This window comes from Erithacus rubecula (assembly GCF_903797595.1).
Source record: "Erithacus rubecula genome assembly, chromosome: 14".
In the NCBI taxonomy this organism is placed as follows: Eukaryota; Metazoa; Chordata; class Aves; order Passeriformes; family Muscicapidae; genus Erithacus; species Erithacus rubecula.
The window spans coordinates 7970749-7995547 of NC_136666.1; the positions used below are offsets into that span (position 1 = coordinate 7970749).

The following is a 24799-nucleotide window of genomic DNA, read 5'->3' on the forward strand; positions in this document are numbered from 1 at the left end:
TTTTTATCAGCAACTCTGTCTGAACATTCAAATATGGGATTTTTCTGCTTACTGAGACTTCAGCCTTATGCAGAATGTCAACTAGCCTGGAGTAAGAACGACTCAAAAGCACCTCCAAGGCTTCCAGTGCAAATCTCTGACCTTTATCTAAAAACTCACTTTGCAGAAAATGCTTTATGATGGTGTTTGCTGATGCACATTTTCCTACAGGCAGAACACACAGAAGGGGCTCAGGGAAGGTTGGCTCCACAGCTCTGCACTCTGTAGCTGGACATGAGCACTGCAAGATTCACAGCTGGCAGCTCCCACTGAAACCAGTCCTTACCTGTTCCCACCTGAGACCAGTCCTTACTGATTCATGCCTAAAACCAGTCCTTACCAATCCCAGACTGCTGCTGGCTCTGATTCACCCAGTGGAATCCCAGCCCAGACAGGTCCTATGGGATCCAGCTGAACCCAAGCTGAGGGAAAGTACCTTCATGGTTTATTTATAACATTTCCAATCTCTCTGGCTCTTTATCTCTCACTTTAATATTACCTTTAGCATGTTGCAGTGGATGTGATGAGAGGATTAATCACTGATTTACCCAACAATTTTTCAGCATTTAAATTTCTTAACTACAAGCCACATCAAAACTCAAATCAAAACCCTTCAGTGGGCCTAGGACAAGTGGGATCACTGCATTTTATGTTCTATATAAAGAAATTCTTGCACAAACTCCATAGTCTGTCAGACAGCTTTCACTGCTTGTACCATGAGCTCTTTTCCTGTACAGTTGCTGCTATTTGTATCATTGCTCTGAAAGCATGGCCTGGACATTTAGATATATACAAAGAGCTGCAAATGAAAAGAAAGAGCTCACATCCTAAGAAATACATCCAAGAAGGGAGTATTCTGTGGTCAAATGATGTACAAGCCTCAAAAGCAATGCTTCTTTGGGGGTTCATTCTTGTCACAAAGCAGAGTTTAGCTTTTTGGTCTTGCACAGCATTTGAAGATATTTCATGTTCCTCCTGCCAGAAAATTTTTCAGGGTAAGGATTTTCTTGTGTACTATGTTTGGAAGTCCACAATGTGGAAGGATTGTGGTAGAAGGCAGACTTAATTGAGTTGGGATTGCTTGAGAGAGGAAGGATGAACAAGTAGCAAATATCAAAGAAAGCACCCACAGTGTCAGGGTACAAAGTTACCCAATATAGCCCTTGTAAAAGGCTCAAAATGTACATTAAAAACAAACACTACAAGAGCCATTCTTTTTCTTTCAGCCTTTTAATGTGACAGAGAGAACAAAAACAAAGTCCATTGAACAGCTGCAATTTCCAGTGACGACCAGACACAGATCAAATAAAAAAAATAAAAGAAGGTTTTAAATGAAGGAAAGGAACCAAGGGACTGGAATTGGCTATTTCACACACAGAGTTGACAGAACATCTAAATGAAACTTTCCATTAAAGCACAATGCCAGGTGTTATTTACAGTGGGACTTGCAGTGTGTGTACATTTATACAGCACTAGCATCACATACAGCAAAGAAATTAATTTCATTTTGTTTCCTTCACAGTTCCCAGGCTTGATTCTTCCTAAAAGCAGCATTTGCTAATATAAGGGTGAGAAACTGAGGGAAAAACTTAATGCAAAATAAAATGCATAGGGTTTAAATCTACATAAAGCTAAAAATACCATCTCAGGTTTTGTGACTCCTTTGGAAAGCCAAAGGATGTAAGCAGGGAATATAAAAGGACCTAGGGCCTCCTCAAGAGCATCAGAGTATACTCTGAGTTGGAGGTCTTGAAGCAGGACCTGGAAGGGCTCTGGACATCTGCAGAAAGCTCAGCTCCATGCAATCCTGCTCTGTGCCCTTGTGTGAGCCCAGCCTTGGGGCTGGACCACTCCCAGGCTCAGGGAACATCCCTCAGTGCCTCTCCAGTATCACTGAAGGACACCAGGATGCCTGAGCACTTCCCAGTGTGCAGAACCTCTGGATATGGGTTTTCCAAGACTGACCTTCTTCATAATCCAGGAGATCCATACACCAGCATTTGTAAGTCCCGTAGCATTTCTGGGAATATCAAAGGGTGATGTTGATATGGGCAAGGAGGGGGTCACCCCACCCAGCATAAGCTGCAGCACCATCACTAGGATGTAGCAGAGCCAAAGGCAGTAACAGGAGCTGTCCTGCACAACTGGAGTGAATAAATCACAATACCACAACCCATTAAATCATCAGGGAATACAAGGAGGCAGAACTTTTATTGTAATACCACTGGTCTTTAATAATAGTATCAACAGTGCTTGGTGTTCCTATAATAGCCTGTGTCTGCCTGCTCAGAAATTCAGCAATGGACTCCTCCCACTCCAGAGTGAAGCCACAAGGCCACAGCAGGCCAGTTTGTCTTCCCCAGACTCACCTTTCCCATGCCACAATGTCCCTGGCCAAGTGGCTGCCCTGGTGTGCCACATACACGTGAGGAGGTCCAGCTGTCCTCTAGAAAATATCTTTGGGATTTAAGGCAAGGCCTCTGCCTTGGTTCTCTGTGTCCCTGTTGCAGTAAAGTTCATGACTCCATGAGCTGTGCAGAGACCATCAGGGGACCTGTGGTCAGCAGATTTCTCTGTGCATGGTCCAGTGTATCCAAGAGAGAGACTGTTCACTGTCGTGGGCAGGGGAGCTGGGGAAGGAGGTGTGCTGGCCCTTCAACAGCAGATTTTACAGCAGAAATTAAGCTGAGCCATCAGAGGAGGTGCCTGAGGAGCAATCTTCCCTTGCTTGAGGCTCAAGGATCCATGGCTGAGGCTAAGCCTAGCAGGTGGCCAAGGCTTGCAACTGAGCCCAAAACAAGCCCCAGGCAATGCAGAGGGTCTGCAGCCTGCAGCTGCTTTGCTGGAGAGCAGCACTGTGACACCTATGCTGGTTTACACCATGGCAAGGACAGCAAACAAACACACTGGAATATTGCCTAAGCTGTCCTCACTGAACTGGGTGGGAGATGTCAGCCCAGGTGTCACAAATGCCTGAGCTGGAGCTGTTGCCCTGGATCTCTCTGTCCCTGAAGCAGCAGGAATATCCAGGGCAAGTCGTGTCCAGCTGGGCACAGGGCCTGGGCAGGGTCCCATGCACTGCCTCTGCCTTTCAGCTGAGAACAATGGGAATCCCTTCAGTCCAGCCCTAGGTGTCTCAGCTAGGTGATGGGAGCTCTCCTCAGCTCTTCCTTTCTTCCTTCTCTGCTCATTGTCCTTTATCTCAGGCTCTCCTATGCCAGCTGTGCTGTGTGGTTGATCTCTCCTGTTAGAGCCCAAACTTCCTGGTCAAGCCAGGGCTTGGAGCCTTGTCCCAACACATGCAATAAATATCCCTTAGCCCTCAAGTGGCTGACCCATGGATTTTAGGGCTGCAAAGAATTTCCAGGTGACACTGACTATGAGATCCTATACCTTGTCCCAGCTGGTCTGTGAGGTGAGGTTTAGCAGCCTGTAAAAGAGCCATTCTGTAAAGTTTCTAAGGTTGGATTACATTTCCTAATATTACCTTGCCATTTCTATCTCCTCAAGATTTCAGTTTCTTCTTCTTTTTCTCTGAAAATTAACAGGGGAGTTTTGCAAAATAAATGATGTCATTAATGTCACTGCAAAATGTCAATGGAGAACACAAATAGGTTTGCTGTGAGCATTGGGTGACATGTAAATAGGAATGGTACGCAAAATAAATGTTTAGACAAATAGGTTCTGGCTCCTCAGAGCAGCACAAGCAAATAGTCCAGAAAATGAAACAAAATTTCACCCCCCTGCCCTGATGCAGTGTGATAATTGGTAAGCACGGCCCAAAAAAGTGGATGAAACCTAAAGGTCATGGTGATCTTTTGTGTTAAAATACATATTTAAACTGTTTCTCATAGTGCAAAAGGACCAGATATTCTTAGAGAAAAAACCCACGTTCTGGGCTGTGATTCTGAGCAGAAGCTGTGAACTGCTGCCAAAGGACATAATTACATTCACTCCTACCTTAGAGATGGAACCTTGCTGCTTTGAAGACAAATAAATAAAATAAATAATAAAAACAAAGCCCTAAGCTACCCATAAAATGAAGAAATGAGGCATAATATCAGCTCAGTTATTACAGCAGCTTGTGATTTTAACAATTTCATAAACCTCAGAATAAAGGTCAAAAACCTCAAACAGCCCATTGTAGCCTAGCTGATCCATGAGTGTTTATCCCTGATTGACACAATGATGAAAGTGATGCTCATTAGAGGCTTTTGCCTCATTGGCAAGGGTTTGCTGCTTGTGTTCCAAGGCTGCTGAGTGTCCTTCAGCTGCCCCTGCAGCAGCACCAGGCTGACTCCCAGAGCTGCAGCCTTAGAGCAAGGGGCTGTGCCTGTGCAGCCAAAGGCAGGGGTGTGAGACATCACTCCTGCAGGTCTCAGCCTAGCTTTGCTTGGTTTTCTCTAAAAAAAAATAATCAAAAAAGGAAAAACTAACAAAATAACAACTAAGAAGATCCAACAAAAGGTAAATAAGATCATCAGCAAAAGTACAAAATAACTTTTATGTCACAAAATATCCTGGTTTGACAGATTAGCTGCATTATGTGGTGGCTTCAGATCAATTCTGGTCTATTGCTGAGCTTGTTGAAAGGGTATAATTAGTGTTATCTCATCCAATGTGAGCTCTGGTGTGTTATTGACTAGATGCTTTTCATTCTGGTTTCCCAAGAAAACACACCCCAAAATACACAACTCACTTTGCCTCCAGGTGCAACAGGACTGAACTTGTATGGTAAAAAAGGGCACACAAATTTCAGAAATGTTCTCCACAGGATATCAAACTAAACTGTGCCACTTAATGGGGAATTTAATGTTCTGTACAGTGGAAGCTTGCTGTGTGCATTCCCTGTGTAACAAGTTAAATGGCTTTAAGTAACTGTGCTTACAGTGTTTCAATGAGACCCAAGTATATTAGAAAATCAAGCATCATAGTCTTGAAATAATATGGCTAAAATGCTGGTAAATTCACAGTTACCATACTCTAGGTATTAGGCAAAAATCCCCTATTTACACTGGATAATATATACACATTTGGTTTGTGGAATGCTCCAATGTCATATCAACTTCTCCTCTGTGAAAGTTATAGGAAAAAAAACCCCTCTTAATCATTGTAGAAATATATATTCCCAGCCACTAATACATTTCAATATTTGGTATCTGGATGTAAATGATAAAGTATCACTAAATCAGTCATGACTCCTGATAATCTTGAATTACTGGGATGTGTTTTTAGTGTCACTCTTAAAATCCTCTTAAGGGTGCAGAAATTAAAAATCCTAAATTTTAATAGCTGATCACTTCAATGGGTGTATGTATGTTTGCAAGTAGGTGTAAATACATATATATATATATATATATATAATTATTTAGGTATTTCTCTTCCACAGCAAGAAGGTGTCTAGTGATTCCCTGTGCCCAAGTGAAGACAGCAAAGGGCTTTGAAGCTCTGAGTCTTCTGAGACAGCTGAGCACCCACCCTCACATCCTGGAGAAATCAGGACTCTCCCTCTTCCAGGTGGGTGGAGTGGTGATCCCAAAATCAAGACAGCTGGGGTGCCTGGCCACATGTGCAACTCTTAGCCCTGTTGGTGGAGCTCACGCCCAGCAGGTGTGTTTCCTGCCTCCCCCTGGATGCTCTGAGTGTCCCAGTGGGTGGGCAGGCAGGGCAGGGTGTCCCAGCTGGGCAGAGGCAGGAGGGTCGGGTCTGTCCTCCCGTGTCACACCAGGTGGGCTCACAGCGCTGTCTGGTGTCCTTGCAGGGGATGCTCGGGGACAGGGGGCTCCCAGCATAGGCAGGTGGAGCCCAAGCTCTGCAAGGGGTGTGTGGGGGCTGCATGCACCAGTTGTGGCTGTAGTAAGGTCAGAAACGATGGTTTTGTTCATATCCCTGCGGGTTTTCTTCCCCTCTGCCGTCTCGCTTTGAGGTATCGACAGAACAGCATCGAACAAACATTTTGGGTATTCCAGACACAGCTCTTTTTTGTTCTTCTTCTACACCTGCCCTCCCCCCACACCCCCTGGCCTCTCTGCTCACATCAGGACCTGTTCTCGAGTCTCTGGCAGGCGCAAGGCGAGCAGGCCCCCTCCCACCAGGGCGGAGGAGGCCAGCAGGATGGGAACCACCTTGGTTATCCCTACGAAGGAGGAAAAGATGGAGTTCCCCAGGATGGCACCAAACTTGCACAGCCCGTTGAGGATGCCAAAGGCTGTTGCCCTGTGGAGAGGAAAAGCAGAAAGCAATGGTTAGGAGGGAGGTTCTGGCACAGCTACAGAATGTTTAGATGGGTGAATGGGGATGGTCTTATGTTGCACAGGCAGATTCTAGCAAGTAAAACTGGGCAGAATAAATAAGGAGATAAATAGATGCAACTGTTTTGCATGTCTGTGTGAATGAGGAGAATGTCTGTGTGCACTTATTGCTCCTCTCCACCTCACCTTCTCCTTATCCCTAGAGTGGCCCTCTCTGTCAGCCTTTTTCCTCCCCAAAGACAGCAGGACAAAATCTACTCTAGATCTCCTCAAAGCCCTTCCAAGGACTTCCTGGAATGGGTTGTCACCAGAGAAGCAACCACATCTCTCCTCTAAATCCTGTTTCAGCCAGCTAAAAGCACACTACTTTCAATGTAAAGTCCTTCTCCTTCATTTCTAGCTTTCCCCAACATTCTGAAAAAGGCAAAAAGGGGCTTGTAATGTTGTAAGGAAAGATTTAATCTGTAAGACATTGTCCCAAAGTCTCCTGTTCTACCCCATATCCCAAATCACTCTGTGTACATGGTTTTGTCCAGGTTTTGGAGGGGAAGGTTGCCCCAGTGATGAGCCATGATAAGAGGATTGAGGATGAAGTGTGAAAGGCCAGACCATGCACATCCATGGAAATTATAGAGTACATCTTTCATTTGGTGCCCCTGCCTCTGGCTTGGGGTTTAGAACCTGTTGATCTTTATGGTCCCCTCCAACACAAACCATTCTGTGATATCATGAATCTATTATTCTTTATCAGCTCATAATTTCCATATGTCCACGTGATCCCTGTGTTCAACCTGCCACGCATGCAGAATTATTCTTGAAAATATCTATTCTGACCCAGGATTACACAGCCCTGACGGACGGGTGAGAATAAAATAAATAAAAATATGCATCTCCCCCACCCACATGTCTCTAAGACAGCTTTTTCTGTTGGCGATCAGATAGAGGGTGGGGAGTAAAGGAGAAATGTGTGAGCACCTTTTGTTGGTGGGGTAGAGCTCCACGGTGATGACATCCAGGGCGTTCCAGGCGGCGATGCTGGCCCCGCAGAAGAGGCACTGCCAGCCGATCATCGCCGACTCGCTGTTCCCGAAGAACAGGAAGAAGCAGCACACGGCTGAGATCAGCATCGAGCCACCTGCAGGGCCAACCAACAGAACAACTCTGGCACCAGCTCCCCTCACCACGGCTGAGCAAGCACATTTGGCAAAGGTGGCTTTGGAGTGATGATGTTTCATCCCAATAAGAATTAAATCTGTGAGTGTGGACAATGCTGAAGGCTCATGGAAAAATCCAACTCGAATTTTTCCCAGACTGTTGGGACTTTTCTCAGAGGTAAGAGAGGGAAGAATGAATAACATAAATGAACACCTGTTGTGTTCACACAGCCATGTGTGTGTCTAGTGATATTTTGCAGAAAGCATGTTTTCAAAGAGGTGTTGCCTTCTTGAACCAATGAGCTTTTTCTATTTTGTATTACACAAACTACCCTATATATAAGTGTAGTGTTTCTTCAAATAAAAACTCTCTTTTACTTCTCCATTACACGAAAACTATTTTGCATTATCCTTTTCGCTGCTCTTCTATAGCTCAAATCCAACATGTGAGCATCCAGAAACACCTCAGTGCTGCCTATCTGTCATTCTCTGATGCTGGAAACCAGCCTGGAAATGTTCTCAATGTCCACCTGATCTTGCTGATAGTCCTGCTCTACAAAGACTGTGAAGACAGGCTTTTCCAGGCAGGCTTCCAGCATCTCAGACTTCCAGATGGACACAGGAAGAGCAGAGGCAAGTAAACATGAAAGTCAATGAGGAGGAAGCATCATTGTGAAGGTTTTTCAACTTGAGTTTCAAGTGATAAGCTTGTGCATTTCATATCGCATTGAAGTCACTTGACACATTTCTAGTCCCAATTAGGATAATTTACAGTCACTTGTACGAAGCACTTGAGGTCTCTTTTAATTATAAGAACATCATTAGATTTCATGGCACATTTGCACAGGAGCCATAATTTTATGAACATCACCAAGGGAGAAAGTGAGAGCATTCATGCTCAGTTAGGCACAGTTCAGATTCAGAAATATTAATAGCTACATCACTGCTTTCTACCCCATTGGGAATTTTCACCTGAAAGATTAAATTTGTGAAAAATCAAACTATTTTTCACCGGAATATTCTGTTATCACTGAAATATTTCCATTTATTACCAGAAAAGTAAACAATTTTCTCTGTCGTTTGGTGGTTTTGGAGTCAATTTAGCACCATCCAAAATAATTTGGATGCTGAAGTGTAACTAAAATGCTTCAATTTGGACATTATATTGCATCTTGCCACTTCAGTGGCCTGCCTATGAAAAGTCCCGTGCAGGACTCCACTTCTCCTCCATGGTACAAGGCCAAACTACATCCCCAGAGTGTGGTGTGGATCTTCTCCCTGCTGCAAAAGCCCAGCCAGCACTGGTCACCATGAGATCTGCTGTTTTGTACCAGAGAAGGCTTGGCAGGATGTCACAAAAATAAACTGAAGCCTCAGTGAGGCACATAACACAAAGGAAAAATTCAGTTTTCCTGTTAAGCTGACCAGAAATAATATGTTTGACAGAGTGATACAGGTGGGATGCCAGAAGGCTCTTTCACTTGGAAATTCCATAGTGAAACATTTCAGCACGCCGTTGCTAATTTTTGTCCTTTTCTCTTCGTTTTGCAGGAGAAATAAGCATTTAGGGCTCCAGCTGTCATCTCAATTCCAGATGAAAATGCTGAAATGCTGACATGTTTGCAGGATGGACAATCTGATCCTCATTCAGCTTCCTCTAATTTATTTCTCACAGACCCTCTGGTTTGTTTGGGTCTTTTCCAAATTCACCCCATGAATGCTCATTTTCCCTCTGTGTGCATTCCTGAGACATCAGTCATTTTGCTCTACTTTAACCTGTCTGAATGTGAGGCTGAGCTAAACCTTCCCTCTGCTCTCAGAGGAGAGAGAGGAGCTCAAGAGAGAGATTCATCCTTTACCCCTGAGCCACATCCCTGATTTTATTACCTTCCTTTGGCTGTCCCTCAGGGCATGATTCCCACAGTACCTGGAGAGCAAGGTCTAAACCCTGGAGGCTGCAATACCAGCAATTCCCAAAGTATCCATAAAGCTGATAAGATGATAACTCAATAACTCATTCCTATGATGCTAAAGGATGGCTCCTATCTTAGTTGTGGCATGGTCAGTTAATTTACCATATGGTCTCTGAAGCTGCTTGTGCAATCACTTGAAAATCAGATAAAAACCAAAAGAGGGAACTCCTGGCTGTCAAACTGCCACATCAAATAGCCTTTGTGAATATTCATTGCTACAAGCAAAATGTTAATTTATTTATACAGAGGCTTTGACTTCAGCAGCAACACAAGAGGACCAACAGGCCCCTTTTTAGCTCTGACTCTTTTGCTGAACACTGGAAAAACATGCAGGATTTTACAAATAGGCAAAATAATAATAATAAAAGGTATTATAGACAAAGAGAAAAGCAGGGTGAGAAGGTGGGGAGTAGATCACTTTCTCACTGCTATGGAGTAGATCACCTGCCTCACCCTGTAGTGTTTATCCTTCTGCTCCTTTTGTTCTGGGGATGTCTCATTCCCACAGAGCCATGCCCTGTGCAGCCACAGAGCTTTTCAGAGCCCTTCAGAGGGCTCTGCAGGGCTGTGCTCCCCCATGCCCTGCCCCATCACCCCGTCCCCACTCACCGATCATCTTTATCCTCCCGATTTTGTCCATGAGCAGTGCAGAGATGATGTTGCCTGGCAGCACGGACAGGCTGCCCAGGAAGCTGACCAGGTAGATCAGAAAATCATTGTCCTCCTCAAAGTCGATGTGGCAGCCTTCCTTCTCACTCATGAAGGTGGTGTTGATGAGCCTGCAGTTGATGAATTTGTGTTCGTAGAGATCTGAGGGAAAGAGGCAAAGGCTTGAGCCTGCTTGGCTGAACTCCTTCACACAGCTGCAAAGACCAACCAAAGACCCAAGAGAAGTTTCTCATCCAGTGGAAATGGCCAGGGAGTGTTTATTTCAGTGGGAATTTAATAGAGTGGTAAGCTCTGGCTGGGTCCTTGGCTTCTGGTACATGCAAGCTCATACACTCCATTTATTCATGGAGTCACCCGAGAAAGCATCTTCATGCCACAAGGACAAGGTAATGCAGGCTTTGGTTTTCTTAGCATTATAATTTATTCTTTATTAGAGTAGAAATTAAGAGCTTTTTTTGGTATAAATTAGTGACTATTTTAATGTTGACCTTTAAATGCTGGTGGCTTGAAATTATATTTTAAGCCAGTTTTACTCTGAATTGAGCTGTAAAGTGCTGAGAATTTTGCCATTCTTTAACCTGTCAGGGCCTGAGCACAGGATTTTACATTTCCCATGTAACACCCAGAGACACCAGAAGCCATGGGGTTAAAATCACTGATGGAGCAACCTCAGGCCTCCTTCCAAATGCACCCTATTCCAATTGCACCCTTCCAATTACACCCTTTTCCTCCAGCATCACTCTCATCACCCAGCACACACTCAAACACACACATCCCTACCACCCTTTCTCCCAGGAAGCAGCTAAAACAGTCCTAATAAAATAGTTTTCTGATAAAATAGTTCCTAGTTACAGAGATGACACAGCAGCAGGAATCCCATTACCAGTGTTATAAAAGACAGTAGAGATGATGGTGCAGTTTTCAAAGAAGGTCTCACTGGATCTCACATCTTCAAAGTAGCAATCCTCAAATAATGAATCCTCAAATCTCACTTCCTTGAATTTCATGCCAATAAATCTGTGGGGCAGGAAACAGAACTTCACTCTGTGCTTTAAGATATTTTCTACACTGTAGAGTGGGCAGTGGCTGTTTCAAGAGACAGAGCACTAATTCCAATTTCTGGTGTCATTTATAGAAAAGATGTTGCTTGAATGTACAACTCCTTCCAGATCCTTCTGTGTTTTATTAGGAGAGAAGGGTCTGAAGAGGTATTTTCTTTAAAGAGACATGAATCTTTTAGGATTTGGGCAGTTTTTCTATTTCTCAAAATAATCACATCTGAGAAAATGTGCTTTTAAAGCTGAGGAGACACAAATTCTCTCATGTTCAGTCCTAGTCTGCCTGAAGAACACAGAATTTCACTCAATGCAGAGCATTTCTTTCCTGAGCTGACCTTGATGCTTTCCTTAGCCTCCCCCTTCCTCCATCATAAATAAAACCAGACATTATCAGGAGGTTATTGAGCCATTTGGTGAAAGGTTTCTGACAGTTGTTTAAACTCAAAGTGATTTTTTAAGTGAAAATGCAGTAAGGATTCTGGAGAGAGTGGGGAGATTATCTGAGTTCTGCTTGTAACCATCTCTGTTCGAGGTTTATTACTTATCATGTAATGAAAACAGATTTCACTAAAAATAATAAACTGTGTCAGGTGATTGATTTCTCCTCTGGTAGGAAGCATGACATGTCTGACCTGGCTGCCTGGAGGATGACACAATATTGATTTACCTGTGAGATTTTGCAGGAACACTGAGAAGATGTATTAGGTAATGCACAGGCATGTTTAGAGGATGTAAGGAGCTATTAGGAACAAGCATTATTGCTCTAGTTAAAGAGGCTATGACTGTCAGCAGATGAGAAAAACCCTTCTAACATATACTCTGCAGCTTAATTGAATTGGGCACTTTTAACACAGCGTAACGGGATGGTTGTTTACACCTTTAAATGAGCACTGCAGGGCATCTTGACTGAGCCTACTAACAGAAATTATTAATGCACAAAATACCACAAGAAGATTATTCAAGTGTTTTGCTACATGTAGAGGGTCTCACAGGTTACAGCAAAACTTAAGCTGTTCTGCATTTGCTCAGTGGTGTGTTTGCCTGTGATGTATTTACTCCCAAAGGCTGTTAAAACCCTTTTCCCCCCTGCAGTTTGCTTTCCTAGCACTCAAACTTTAGAAGAGTCAGATAGCAATGGCCTGGTGATCCGTGGAATTTTAGCTCACAGCCTAGGGCTGCAGGGAAAACACAGCTGTAAACCATTCTGAGATAACTTCTGGGCATTGCTGCAATTTAGCTTGATGAGGGTTTGAGTATTTGAAATGGAGAGGGCCAAGGCAGGAGAATAGTGATTTACATCACAGTTTTATGTCTTCATCCAGCAAGGTGCTGAGTATCCTCAATTCTCAATGAAGTTAGTAAAGATTCAGCATCTCCTCTGGGCATAGAAAAATTGTCCCCAATCTCTGAATTTAATCAACATCCATTCTCACCACTTTCTTTTGGGAAAAAAAATTCTTTTAGGAGTTGTGGGGCTAGGTTTGCATCAAGCTCAGCTCCTTGCTACAGGGAAGGTGTATGGAAGAACATGGAACACAGGCTGGTGTCCCCCACCAATGCATATCAAATATACAACAAGGAAATGGGGACAAATAGTTCTGAGGAGATTGGAACAACCTGTCTGGGCAATGAGATGTGGTTTCAGCTGTGAAGGTTAAAATAAAGAGTGTTTTGTGTAACATGGGCAGGAACTCCCTCCAGCAAGGCTGGAGCAGCATCCTGTTAGGTCTACCCTGGGCAGTGAGATCACAGAAATTACACCGAGATATTTTTCCTTTTTTTTTTTTTTTTAATTTTGAGAAGTAGTTATGGAAAGACTAGGATTTACATTGCTGTGGAACAGAGTGATTTGGGTCCAAGCTGGACACAGAAGAAAAAACAAGCAGCCCAAACAGGAGGGAAAAAGAAAGGAAAGCTATGATGTTCTGCTGGAGTAAATTCACTGACTTCAAAACACTGAAAGAGAAGGTGACACACTGGTCTGTGGGAGATAGTGACTGCAGTGGGAGAGGCACCCCGGGATGGCCCAGCTTGCACTACTGGGCTGCAGGATGGAGACTGGGGTAGTTAATACAGAGGACTTCAAGAAGAAACAGCTTTATATTTTGGAAATACAGCAGCAACTTCATTACCAGTGGCTGCCAAAGCCCAGTAGATGTCAGTGTGGGCTAAGGAAAAAGAAATCACCCCTGCATTCACTGCCCTGATCCCAGCACAGGGCTGCTGGAAGCAGGACTCCTCACAGGGGTTCTGCAGAAGTCACTGACAGAGGCAAAGTAGGTGCAAAACCAGATTAAAATGGTATTTTGTCTGTCAAAAACTGCCTCTGGGATTTGAGAGATTTAGATTGAGTGTCCAAAAGAACAACAGAGAGGTTCAAGTTGATGGAAAATGGAAAAGAAAGAGCTCTCTAGACATTTATTTCAGTTTGAATACATCAAAGCAAATTCTGTTCACTTACTTGTCATTCCTGTACTCCCCATTTCTGTGGATCTGATTTTCCAGGGTGAAATTAAAGGTGAAATGGGACACTTCCTCCTCATCAAAGATCTTCACTCGGGATTCATATGCCTCATCTTGGAAATAGCGGATCATGTCAGGGAACCAGACAATAAGGCCGTAGTAACTGCAGGATTGGGAGACACGTCAGAGGCACAAGATTCTTCCAAAAATCTACTTGACAGCTTGTCAGCCTGTTAACTCCAAATGTGGATGCATGTCTGACACAAAATCTTGCTCAGTCTTAGGACTGAGCACAGTGTTTCTGCACTCTAAGCACCCTGCTGATCTCAGGAGCATGTTGGTCCATTCCCTCACCCTTGAAGCAGGACAATTCATTTCAATTCTCCTTGGCTGGGGAATAAAGAAATGTGCTAACCTTGCTATTCATTGAATTAGCAGCAGAAACAAATTAGGCTGATTTCTGCAAGTGTGCAGTTCAAGTGGGAATTAGACAAAATTTACCTGTAGTTTAGATTTAGACTACCCTGAGTGGTTTTGATCTAGACTAAGGAAGAGCTGAGAATCTGGCAGGGTTGTGTCTTTTATGTGTGTGGACAAGATCAAATGGAAGATCTAAAGGTGAGAAAGTCAATTTATTACTGTGCTATCAACCACTTCTCAAGTCCTGATTTGCTCAAAGCACCTTGTACTTCATATAAAGCAATCAGATTGATCAATATTTGTTGGAGAGCAAGGCTTAGTTCATAAAGACTCTTTAAAATAAGACCAGGATTAATTCTGTAACAGTTAATTTGCATGTGTAAATAACTATTCAGACTCTGAATAATGCTTTAGGTTCCTGAAAAATACGAAGAAATATCTTCCTTACCTTAAGGCCATTGTAAACCAAACCACAGCCAGCATCAGTGTGTTCATCCTGTACTGGGCTGTTAAACAATATAGCACGTTGTCCCAAACCTACAAATCCACAACAAGGAATTAGCTGCCAGGACACCCCAGCAGACACTTGACAGCTTAATTTCTAAGTGCATCATAAACCTAATGTCAGAAAAATAGGTTCATTAGGGGAAGGTCAGATGTGTGGCTTATATTTACTTTTTTTTTTCAAAATTATATTTATCGAGTAAATGGCTTACAAAAAAATCACTTATTCAGCTCAGTGCAAGAGCACTTGATCTGAGTCCTCTGTAATGAACTGGAGTGCATGATTAGGGCTGGGTATGAGGCAGTGTCTCTCAGGTTATATCAGCAAATGTGGATATGAGATTATTCTCAGACCCTCTGACTTTATCTTCTCAAATATATGTGTGGTGTCAGGAGTACTTTCAAACTGAGATCCAAAGCTCTCTGACGAGCAAAAGCCCAAACACAGCTGGCACTTTAGGAGGTATAAGATGAAATCAGGTAGGGATGAAGCCAAGCAGGAGGCAGACCAAGATCTGTTCTTGACTCATTACAGAAAGTGCTGCCAAGAACATGAGGGGATGTAACTCCTCAAGCTCTTATCTTGCTGTGAAAGTATAGTAATAGTATAGCACCTGCATTGCTATTAATTAAGAAAACTTTCCTTTATTTTCAGCTCATCCTTCAAGACTAGAAGTTCTAGCAAGATTTTCCACATGGGCATTAGGTGAGCAGCACAGCAGGTGTGAAGGGTTAAAGTAGCCTAGGAGACAATACAACATTCTTAGAAACTTGGTCTCAGCAGGAACAAAGAGCAAACACTTTCTGCCTCCACTGCAGGTGGTAATTTCACTTAGGCTTGGGGAGAGAATCAATATTTATCTGCCCAGGAGGAAAGCCAAGCACTTGGGGCTGTGGCTGGTCCAGCTCTGCTCTGCTGGATGACAGTGATGCTCACAGGGGCTTTTTGGGGCTGGCAGCATGGCAGCTTGCAGGGGCACACATCTGAACAGAAAGTGCAGTCAGATTGCAGCTCTTTGCAAAAAACAGAAGGTTTCTGAGGTGAGAGACAGGGTTTCAAGATACGATGACCTGAAGCAAAGAGGTACTGGGGCACTGAGTGAAGTTTTTTTCTTCTCTTTACCTGTTTTAAAGTAGTTGTGATTCTGACCAGCCACCGCTGGTACCAGGTCCCTGTGGAGCTCTGGATTTCAATAAATTCATCTACTTGCTTTGGAGTTTTGATATAGGAAACCTGGATTAAAAAATTTAAAAAAAAAAAGGAAAAAAATAGACTAAAATTTCTAGAATTGATCTTGGGTGGATTTAAATTCCACTGTCTTCTGTGCAATGTTTCCACCTAATAACCCATATTATTTTTTCCTTGAAAGTTAGCATTAGCAATTGAGCTAATTGATTTAATTACAGCAAGAGACTATTAACAGAAATAAGCCTTCCTTCCTTCTTTTAATCCATCCCTTTATCCTCTCTCTCTCTTCTTCCATGAAATATTTTAAGTTCATCATGTCCACTTCAATCTTTCATTTGCTGGCTAATATACCTATATACTACTTCATTTCTCTGTCTTCAGGTTCCCACTACAAATTAGGACTCAGAAAGTATAGTAAAAATTATCTCCAAGATCAGCCACTTGTACCCAAACTGTGTCCTCAGGATTTCATTCCAGCTAGCAGGAATATTCTCATTCAACATCTTTTAAATACCACTGACAGAACTTCTATGACAAATGAATGTGTAGATGGGAATCTTTGCAGCTGAAAATGCATCCTGCCACCAAGTGAGCCCACACAATGCAATCAGTTTGCTTCACCAAAATCTGAATTTTCACTGCTGAATACCTGAACTGGTCTGCTCACAAAAACATACAAATGGATTCCAGTAAATATTTGCCTTTAACTTTAATTAAAGGTCATACTCAAGGAAAAGAGAGTTGTTTGTAAACACATGGAGGAGGCAAAAATCTGCTGAATAAATTTCTGAGCGTGAGCGAGCGCCTTGGCTCAGCTGCGGAGTCTCTGCACTCCTCATCCTGGCACTGAATAAATGTCAGATCTGGGAACTGTCCCGTACCAGCTGACTCACCACAACCTGACAACTTCTGGCCTATCAGAAAAGCACAGAAGCTGAGTTAGTGCCACACCAGGAGCACTGATCAGCCCCTGTGGGTGTCAGTACATCTCGGCTCAGCCGCTGCCTCGGGGTGTGATACCCAGCTCAGCTCCTCCACTGCAGTCACGACTCTTGCATGGAGTAACGAGCACTAGTGGAAGCTGTACAGCTCCTCCTGCATTCTCCTACTCAGCTCAGACTCTCACAGTGCCCTACTTTGTGAGATATATATATATATTGATATGTATTTATATTTGAGCTTCATTTCCCAGCTCATAGTTACAGCAAAGCCAGTGATGGATTTAAAGAAAACATCTTTCTCACCTTTGCTATCAGGGCTTGCATTACTCAAATGGTTGGTAGCCTAAAAATAACACACGCTCATTCAGATCCTACATGAATCTGCACACAATTGTCATGCTCAGATATGAAACTTTAATTTCCTTGAAGGATCACTCTGGAGAGGCACATTTTCCTGACAACCCCTCTGAACATGGAGCATTGCTCTCCCTCTTGATCAAAGATACATTTCACACACAAGTGCACCTACTTTTTTTCCCATCCTTTAAAAGCATGTGTGCTCTCATCTTTAAAATAATAAAACAAAAATTCTTCCCTGGCTGGCTCACCAGGATTTTACAACTGAATTATAGTAATTTGCAGCTAACCCCAGCATAAACCTTTCCTCTGATTTTGCTATTAATGACTCTGCTGGTGTGACCTTTTTCACAACAAGCAGCAGACCAATGAGTAATAGCCACTCATCCCACTTTCCCTTGGAGAGATTAAAGACTGGGTATGAGGCAGGTGGAGTTTGGAAAGCTCATTAGAAAGTATGTGAAGTTTAATCAGACTTTGATTAGAAGCCAGAATGGAGAAAGGAGTGACTCAGGTCTCCCTCGTGGCTAATATCTCTCTTATTTTGTTTTAGTCTCTTAGAGCAGGCCAATTAAGCACGTGCATAATTGAGAAATCACTGGTCTGAAGGATGTAGAGTAACAGCAGGAATGAAGAGTACTCACTGCAACTGACAGACTTGACTAATTATTGGAAAAGCACACTGGCATCTAAGTTTAAACACACAAAATGTTTCTCCCAATCCTTTTTTCTGGTTGCTGGGGGAGAGATTACATTGAAAGACTGCTGAGGAAGAATAAAGTGCTGTGCTGCACTAAGGAGGGCATGTGCAGCTTTTCTTAACCCATGGCTTTGCTCAGCTCACCGTGAACACCCGCTCTGGCTCGCCCTTGGCCCGCATGTTGGTGTCATGAACTTGCTTGAGTATCATCCAAGCTTCATCATGTTTACCAATCTGAAAACAGCAAAGAGAAGGAAAGCAAGTGTTCAGGCTCTGTAATTTATCAATGCACAGAGAGAAAGCAATTCTAGAGGTCTAACATAGTGGAAAAACACACAGCCAGCCTGGGCTGCATGAAACCCAAAGAGCTGAAAGTGTGGTTGGTATGCACAGAGTGCAGCCCCTCTGTGCTGGAGAAAGGAATTGTCCTAAAATTTCCTGAGCCAGAAAAGGGGTCAGGGATAGAGCTTTAAAAACAGATGAAAGAAGAGGAGATGGATGAGGAGAACTGGACTCACATCCCAACTCTGCTAAACACTTGCAGGCTTGGCCTATGTATTGCTACATTTCCCATCTGTGAAGTGGAGATACAGAATACTTGCTTAAGATTGCTGAGGTGTAAGCATTTTACTCAGTGAAATGTACTTTGCCCTTTGCTCTACCACCAGGATTCAGTAGTTCCATGCCCAAACTCTGCAAAATGTTTTTGTTGGCCATATAAAATTGCCATCTCTCACTACCTTCCTTCTGTACCCCATCTGGCAGTGACACACTAATCATCAGTGATTGACCCCACAGTCTGCAATCTTTGGGGTTTAAGCAGTCTGTGGAGTTGGTGTAGACATGTGAGAGTGGCTTTGCCTCTGAGCTTGTGCTCTGTGTGTTTGATGGGAAGAAGAAAGACAGGCAGTGACACATTAGGGACCTGCCATCCTCTGCTGATATCAGACTGCAAGGTTTGAGATGAATCATCTTACCTCCAGCAAAAACCGTGGGCTTTCAGGCATGAACTTCAGTGCCACCAGGGAGGCAACACAGGGCAGAGCACACACCAGCACAAAGACTCTCCAGCTGTGGAAGTGGTACTTGGTTCCCATACTGAACCCCCAGCCTGGAAACAAGGAGCCAACAGTAAAAATACTGACCAGGAATTCTGAGTTTTTCTCTGCTAAAGCAGCTCTGAACGTTGCAGCTGTGTATGATAAGAGGACAGGTTGAAAGTTTGCTATTCTTAGTTCTGGTGGCTCTTGGAAGCTCTACAGCATGCTCAGTAGATAGCACAAGTTCATGTTCATTACAGAAATTGGAACATGCTCAGGTTCTGCCTTTTAAGAACCTTCTTTTATCTTTGAGTTTAGAAATCACCTAGTGACAGGAACAGCTCTGTGCAGCTGTAGGCTGGTGAGGATGGAAAATGGTGCAGAAAAAAGGGCCATAACTGATGGCTTCCCAGTGATGTTACCAAAGGTTTACAAAGGTTAGATCTCTGATCTGAGAGGCACATTAGAGATGGCCTCTTTCCATCTCCTGCATCACATATGTATTTTACATTTCATGGGAACGAGCAAGAAAAGCAAGCTTAATTTTTTTCTAGACCTACAAAAGCTGAGCTGGGGTTTAGATTTAAAAACATCAAAATCCTAATCCTGCGTTTGAGGAACCCCCCTCTCCTGCTCTTTTCCTGGTGTTTGACCAAGTTAGATATTCCCTAAGAACTGGAAAGTCCAGCATCATTTTCTGACATTGCTCCATTCACTCTTCCTAGGCTTAAATCTCATAAGGAGTGCTTGCATAATTTTTTTTCCTATAAAAAAATCTTATTCACATAATAAGGAAATCAACAAGTAATGGGTTTTGCAGAGGTCTCATCTAAGCCAGTCATGGTGCTCTAATGATTTCACAAAGTTCCAAAATAGTAGGTGGAACACTGGAAATCAAACACAAACACACGAACACAACATCAAAAAGTCATCTGAAAAATAATTTTAATGTAAATATCTAAGGGCTTTTAAAAGCAAATGTTGTTGCAGGTAACAGAATTATTTCTATCTGACACCACTGCAATAAGTTTGCCTATTTCTTCCAACAGTCTCTGTCACATCAATCAAAAGCATGACTATTTCTTTATACTGCCTTCAATGTGCTAAAAATGAAATGATAGAGAGGTAAATGTTAGTGGTTTCCTTTGTGGGTTTTGTGAACGGTTCTACTTTCCTCAAACAGGATTTTGCAAACAGCTGGTGTCACTGAATACTGGGGGAATTAATCTTTTCCAGTAGATATCTGCTTCTGGTGTTTTCCTAGGTTATATACACAAGTTACAAGGAATTCCATGTGACATGCAGATTTTGCTTCACAGAGCACAAGAAAATTTCAGTTTGCAGCCTTCTACTTTTCCATTCCCGCTTCCAGCTGAGGGCAGGGATCCCATCCCACTCCTGCATCCATTTAGGTGAAGTCAGAAGTGACCTCAGCCCATCACATGCTGGGCAGAGGTGCCACCAGACACAGCCCTGACAGTGTGGACACTTGGCTAAGGGAAAGCACATGTGCTGTCCTCACTGATATCACTCACAGCATCCAGTAATTTCCCAATTAAAGTTGCTTATTTTTAATAAGTGTATCAATTTTTGGAATATAATCTCAGTCTTTTTTCCCCCAAATGAACTGATATTTATATTAAGAGCTCAGGCTCCAGCAGTGTAATTCAGGGGATGTATTTGAGGCTTTAGATGGAAAACAGCCCCATCCAATCCTATCTGCAGTATCCATCAGTCAATCATGCAGTCAGTTTATGAGATCTATGAGCACTTCAGATATCTGTTATTTTCAGTGATATTTATGCTGGTATCTGTAAGAACTGTCACTGCCTGTGCAAAGGTTTGGAGTGGTGTAGGAATGTGGTGGTGTAGAAAGTCAAAAGCACAAATTACCGTAATGTGGGATGATGCTCCAAGCCATTGCTGAAGCATAAATGCCACCAATCATCCAGAACATGCAAAGCCAGCTCAGGTGTTCCCCCCTCTTCTCACGAGACAGGAATTCAGAGAAATAGGCAAACACGATGGGGAGGGTGCCCCCAATACTGAGGAGAAAAAACAGCACATGGGGAAAATGAGTCTTATTCAATGTCTTTGTGGTTAGGATCGCATGTTTAATGAGGGAAGGTCACACTCACAGATGGGCTGCTCAGAGGTGAGACTTGGAGGAATAATGCAAATCTCTCTTTAGCTGGACTGATCTTAGACATCAGAGATGAGCAAGATTCTTCTCCTGCTCTAAAAGGTGAATTTCCTGTACTGTTTGTATAAACCCAGAGTAATACCCTGTTCTTCACTTAAACATCTTCTCTTGTTATTTCATGATCACTCACTTTAGGGAGGCAAAATACAGGCAGCCAATGAGACTGCTGAGGGTCTCACTGGAGGCTTTGGAGGCAGACATTTTTCAGTCTCACCCACATTTCTGCACAATTTGGGCAATATCAAACTTTCAAATCAAACTTTCCCACCATTACAGCTCTAAGGGTCAAGGGTGAGGTAACCCAGCCACACATCCCAAATGGCAATGCCATCCCAGCTGGGTACCAGGGATGCATCTCCTGAGCAGCCACCCCACAGCCCCACACTGCCCAGCTGTGCTGGGGCTCCTCCAGGACAGGGGCAGCTTCACCTGGTACCCACCCGAGGCCCGAGATAAGGCGGCAGAAGAGGAAGAATCCGTATCCCTGGACGAAGGAGGAGAGGAAGGCAAAGGCAGCATTGATTGCCAGTGATATGATGAGGCATTGCTTTCTTCCCAGTTTATCAGCGAGGCCACCCAGCAAGACAGCCCCCACCATCATTCCTAAGTAGACTATCAAGCCTGGAAGTGAGAGAGACAGTCAGCTTGTTAACAGGGTGGAAATAGCACACAGTGTAGAAGCAGATTTTAAAGTGCCCACGTGGCAGCTGATGTTGTCCTGGCATACTGTGCAATAAAGATACTCTTAACCATCCCAAACCTCAGATGCCAAATCTCTGCCCATTGGCAGGACAGCAATTTTCCCATCTTGTTCCTGAGAGCTTGCATCACTTCAGGCAGTATGGACATACCCTTATTTGAGCAGACCCACCTCTTTCCTTCCCAACCTCGCTGCCCACACATCCCCTGCACGTAAGCAATGGCCAGGCATAAGCAGCTTAGGGTGCACGTGTCCCAGCTATGTGCCACCAACAATACAACACAAGTCTGATGTCTTAACTCCTCTGACCCCCCGAGTGCAGCAGGATGGAGGATGTGTAGGGAGAGGCTCTGTCAGGCTGCTGTTTATGCTCAGAAAGCAGTAAGAGCAGACTGCTGAAGCATGGCTGCATCTCTTTGCAGCCTTTCCTCTCTTTCACTCTCTGCTTTTCCCAGCTGGATCTGAAAGGATCAGTCTGTTACCCAGACTCACCTCGTGTAGCTCAGCTACTTCCTTCATTACTGAGCCAAGATCTGGCATCTAACTAAAGGACAGCTTACTCAAGAGTGCAGTCTTACACTGAAAATTTGAGAAGGGAGAATCTAAGGCTTGTCTAGGCAGTTTGCTCTATAGAGTTCTCTCTCTAGCATTTTTAAGAAAGATGGATTCTTCTTTTTAACCTGACTTCACTAGATCTTCTACTGTGGGGTCCTCAAAAGACAGTCTCAGTGACTCATTTAGTGCCAGGCTGAGTAGGAGAGAATGGGTTTCCACCCTGGGTAGTTTCCCTGTACCCTGCTCAGTTTGTGCTTGCTGCTCTCCTGCAGAACATGGCAGCTGTCCTTTGCTCTTCTACTGCCACTGCTGCAGAAGAGCCACAGATTCCATTGTCTTTTGCTTTATGCAGGTACCAGTGTAAACAGATCTAGTTAATAATGCTCAAAAGTCCAGGAATATATTTTTTCATTTATTTTATCTACTTTCAAGATTCAGTTCAGAAGAAATTGGTTACAGCCATGGCTTTTCCTGGGGAGCACAGAAGTACAAGAGGCTGCCCCAAGAATTTCTCCTGCATCATATCAAACCCCATTGACAGGATTGTAGCCTGTGTCTATAGGCTGCACAATCCTGTGTGGAGATCCTGATGGGGCCTGACCATGGCTGGATGTGATCCAGATGAGCTGAGATATTTCAGGATGGAGAACATCTGCTTGCCAGAAGGCAGAACTTGCAGTGCAGGGAGTTCTTGAAGGAAAAAGTTGATGCTTCAGGATGTTTGGAGACTGGGGACGTGTCAGGTTCAAGACCCAGGTGAGCAGGGGTTGAAGGAAAGCAGCAGTGTATCTCTGAATCTGGCCTCAAGTGAAGGTATCAGATGCTGAGCAAGTAAATGCACTGCCTTAACAGGAAATATTCCTATTCACTGATTGAAGAAACACAGCTAAAAGAAACATTTTTCAGGCATGGTTGGCTCTGGAGTTCATTCCTCACCTTGAACCAAGCTTGGCTTCCCTTGGGAGCCAATGTCTTCCCCAGGTCCTGTTCTGCCAAACACACTTGGAAAACAAGGTGGCAATGAATGTGTTTGTAATTCATTAATGTTTAAACAAAACAATCAGTGTGGTGGCTGAAGGCAGCTCTGTGCTGTCCAGCAAAGCCAGCAAGGGCTAATGCAGAGTTATCTGGCAGCTGATCCTGTCTTCCTTTTGATTGCAAATGCCTGCACTTGATTTAAAATGCATTACTAAATTAAAAGCTATGCAGCAGAGATCCATTGCAGCATTTGAAGGACACTTGTGTCACATTGATCAGATTTGGAAAAGTTTGTATTTCTTAAATCTCCTTATTCCACAGTGGGGTCACCTCTCTGTGAGTGATTATTTTCAATTCATATGATGTCTGGTGGGCAGGATTTGTGTGTCAAAGGCAAAAAATCTGCTCTTGTCTATAAAAAGCCTTTGTGGCTGAACTGTGGAGCAAGATTTGACCAATTGTACCTCCATCATAAGCATGTGGCTCTGTGTAACCTATCCTTGCACCCCCTGCCCTACCCTCCTGATCCAAGCTGTCCTGGTGAGGTGATCTGAAGGTGTGTAAAGGTTTCATGTTCTGATCTGAAGAGAAGATACAGACACATCTCAGAGTCTGGGGTCTCTATTTCTATTTACTTTGACGTCCAGCTTGTTCACTGAGGTGAAAATTACAAGGGTGAGCCAAAGCAAAAACAGTTTCAATCAAAAAACTTCCTGAAGGAAGGATCTTAATGCAGTGCTGGATGGCTTAATGCTTTTACCCTGGCTCCTGAGCCACATTTAATGGAGCAATTCTGATGGCAGCCAGTGGAAGGAAGTGATGATGAGCCCTGGATCTACTCAGTGCTGCATCACAGTCACCCACCTGACTGAGAGCCCTGCCAGCACTGCCAGACCCTGATGAGGAAGAAAAAATGTTCTGCCAAACTCTTTTTTTTTTGAGAAAATCCCTGGATGGCAGATGTTCATCCAAATCCTCTTAGTAACAGAAAACATCCTAGGTCAGCAGGAGGTGGAGGAGGTTGTTACTGTCTTCTAGGTGGTGTTTTACTGCAGTGGCTGGTGAGGGGCAGCCTGTTCTCTGGCCAGGAGGAGAGTGGGCTCAGCATAGAATGTGGCAGTGCTTGAAACTGGACATCAAGAAGTGGAGCTGCTTTTGTAAGCAAACCCCTGCATAGTCTGACTAAGCTCAAACTTGTGATGGAAGGGAAGATTGGGTCTCTGCAACACAGCATCCATCACACAGTGAGCAAAGAAATCACAGCAGAGCTGTTAATGTCACAAACTCATCTGGAGGATTTGCTTTAATTAGTTATTGTATATGATAAATCAATTGATTCATGGTCCCCTAGAAATGTAGAACAATAAAATCTGTAGAAAAGAAAATATCAGGGACAACCAGAGACTGTCTACTTAGCCAGGTTTTGAGAGAAGGATCCTGGTTATGGAAATATGTGCTTCAGGGTTGAAACAAAATCAACAGAACACTTCATTATCATGGAGAGGTCTTTTTTTTGGTGAAGACTGCACGTTCTGGCCAATATAATTAAAACTTTGAGGTAGCTGCTATAGAACACTCTGTCAGCTGATGGATCTCAGGACCCAG

General features: G+C 43.6%; 1 protein-coding gene across 2 annotated transcripts in view; it reads right to left on the reverse strand.

Moving 5' to 3' along the window:
• Window positions 1-1262: 1262 nt before the first annotated feature.
• The window catches only part of SV2B (synaptic vesicle glycoprotein 2B), a 63976-nt gene continuing 40439 nt past the window's right edge, over window positions 1263-24799 (reverse strand). For both annotated transcript variants that reach the window (XM_079318167.1, XM_079318168.1), the window contains exons 3-13: window positions 21402-21582; window positions 20652-20803; window positions 18696-18829; window positions 17863-17952; window positions 15655-15765; window positions 14476-14564; window positions 13606-13770; window positions 10970-11103; window positions 10027-10227; window positions 7266-7425; window positions 1263-6255 (exon numbers count right to left, since the gene is read on the reverse strand). In XM_079318167.1, coding sequence (XP_079174293.1) covers window positions 6072-6255; window positions 7266-7425; window positions 10027-10227; window positions 10970-11103; window positions 13606-13770; window positions 14476-14564; window positions 15655-15765; window positions 17863-17952; window positions 18696-18829; window positions 20652-20803; window positions 21402-21582 — 1601 coding nt within the window. In that variant the 3' untranslated portion in view covers window positions 1263-6071. The remainder of the gene's footprint in view (window positions 6256-7265; window positions 7426-10026; window positions 10228-10969; window positions 11104-13605; window positions 13771-14475; window positions 14565-15654; window positions 15766-17862; window positions 17953-18695; window positions 18830-20651; window positions 20804-21401; window positions 21583-24799) is intronic.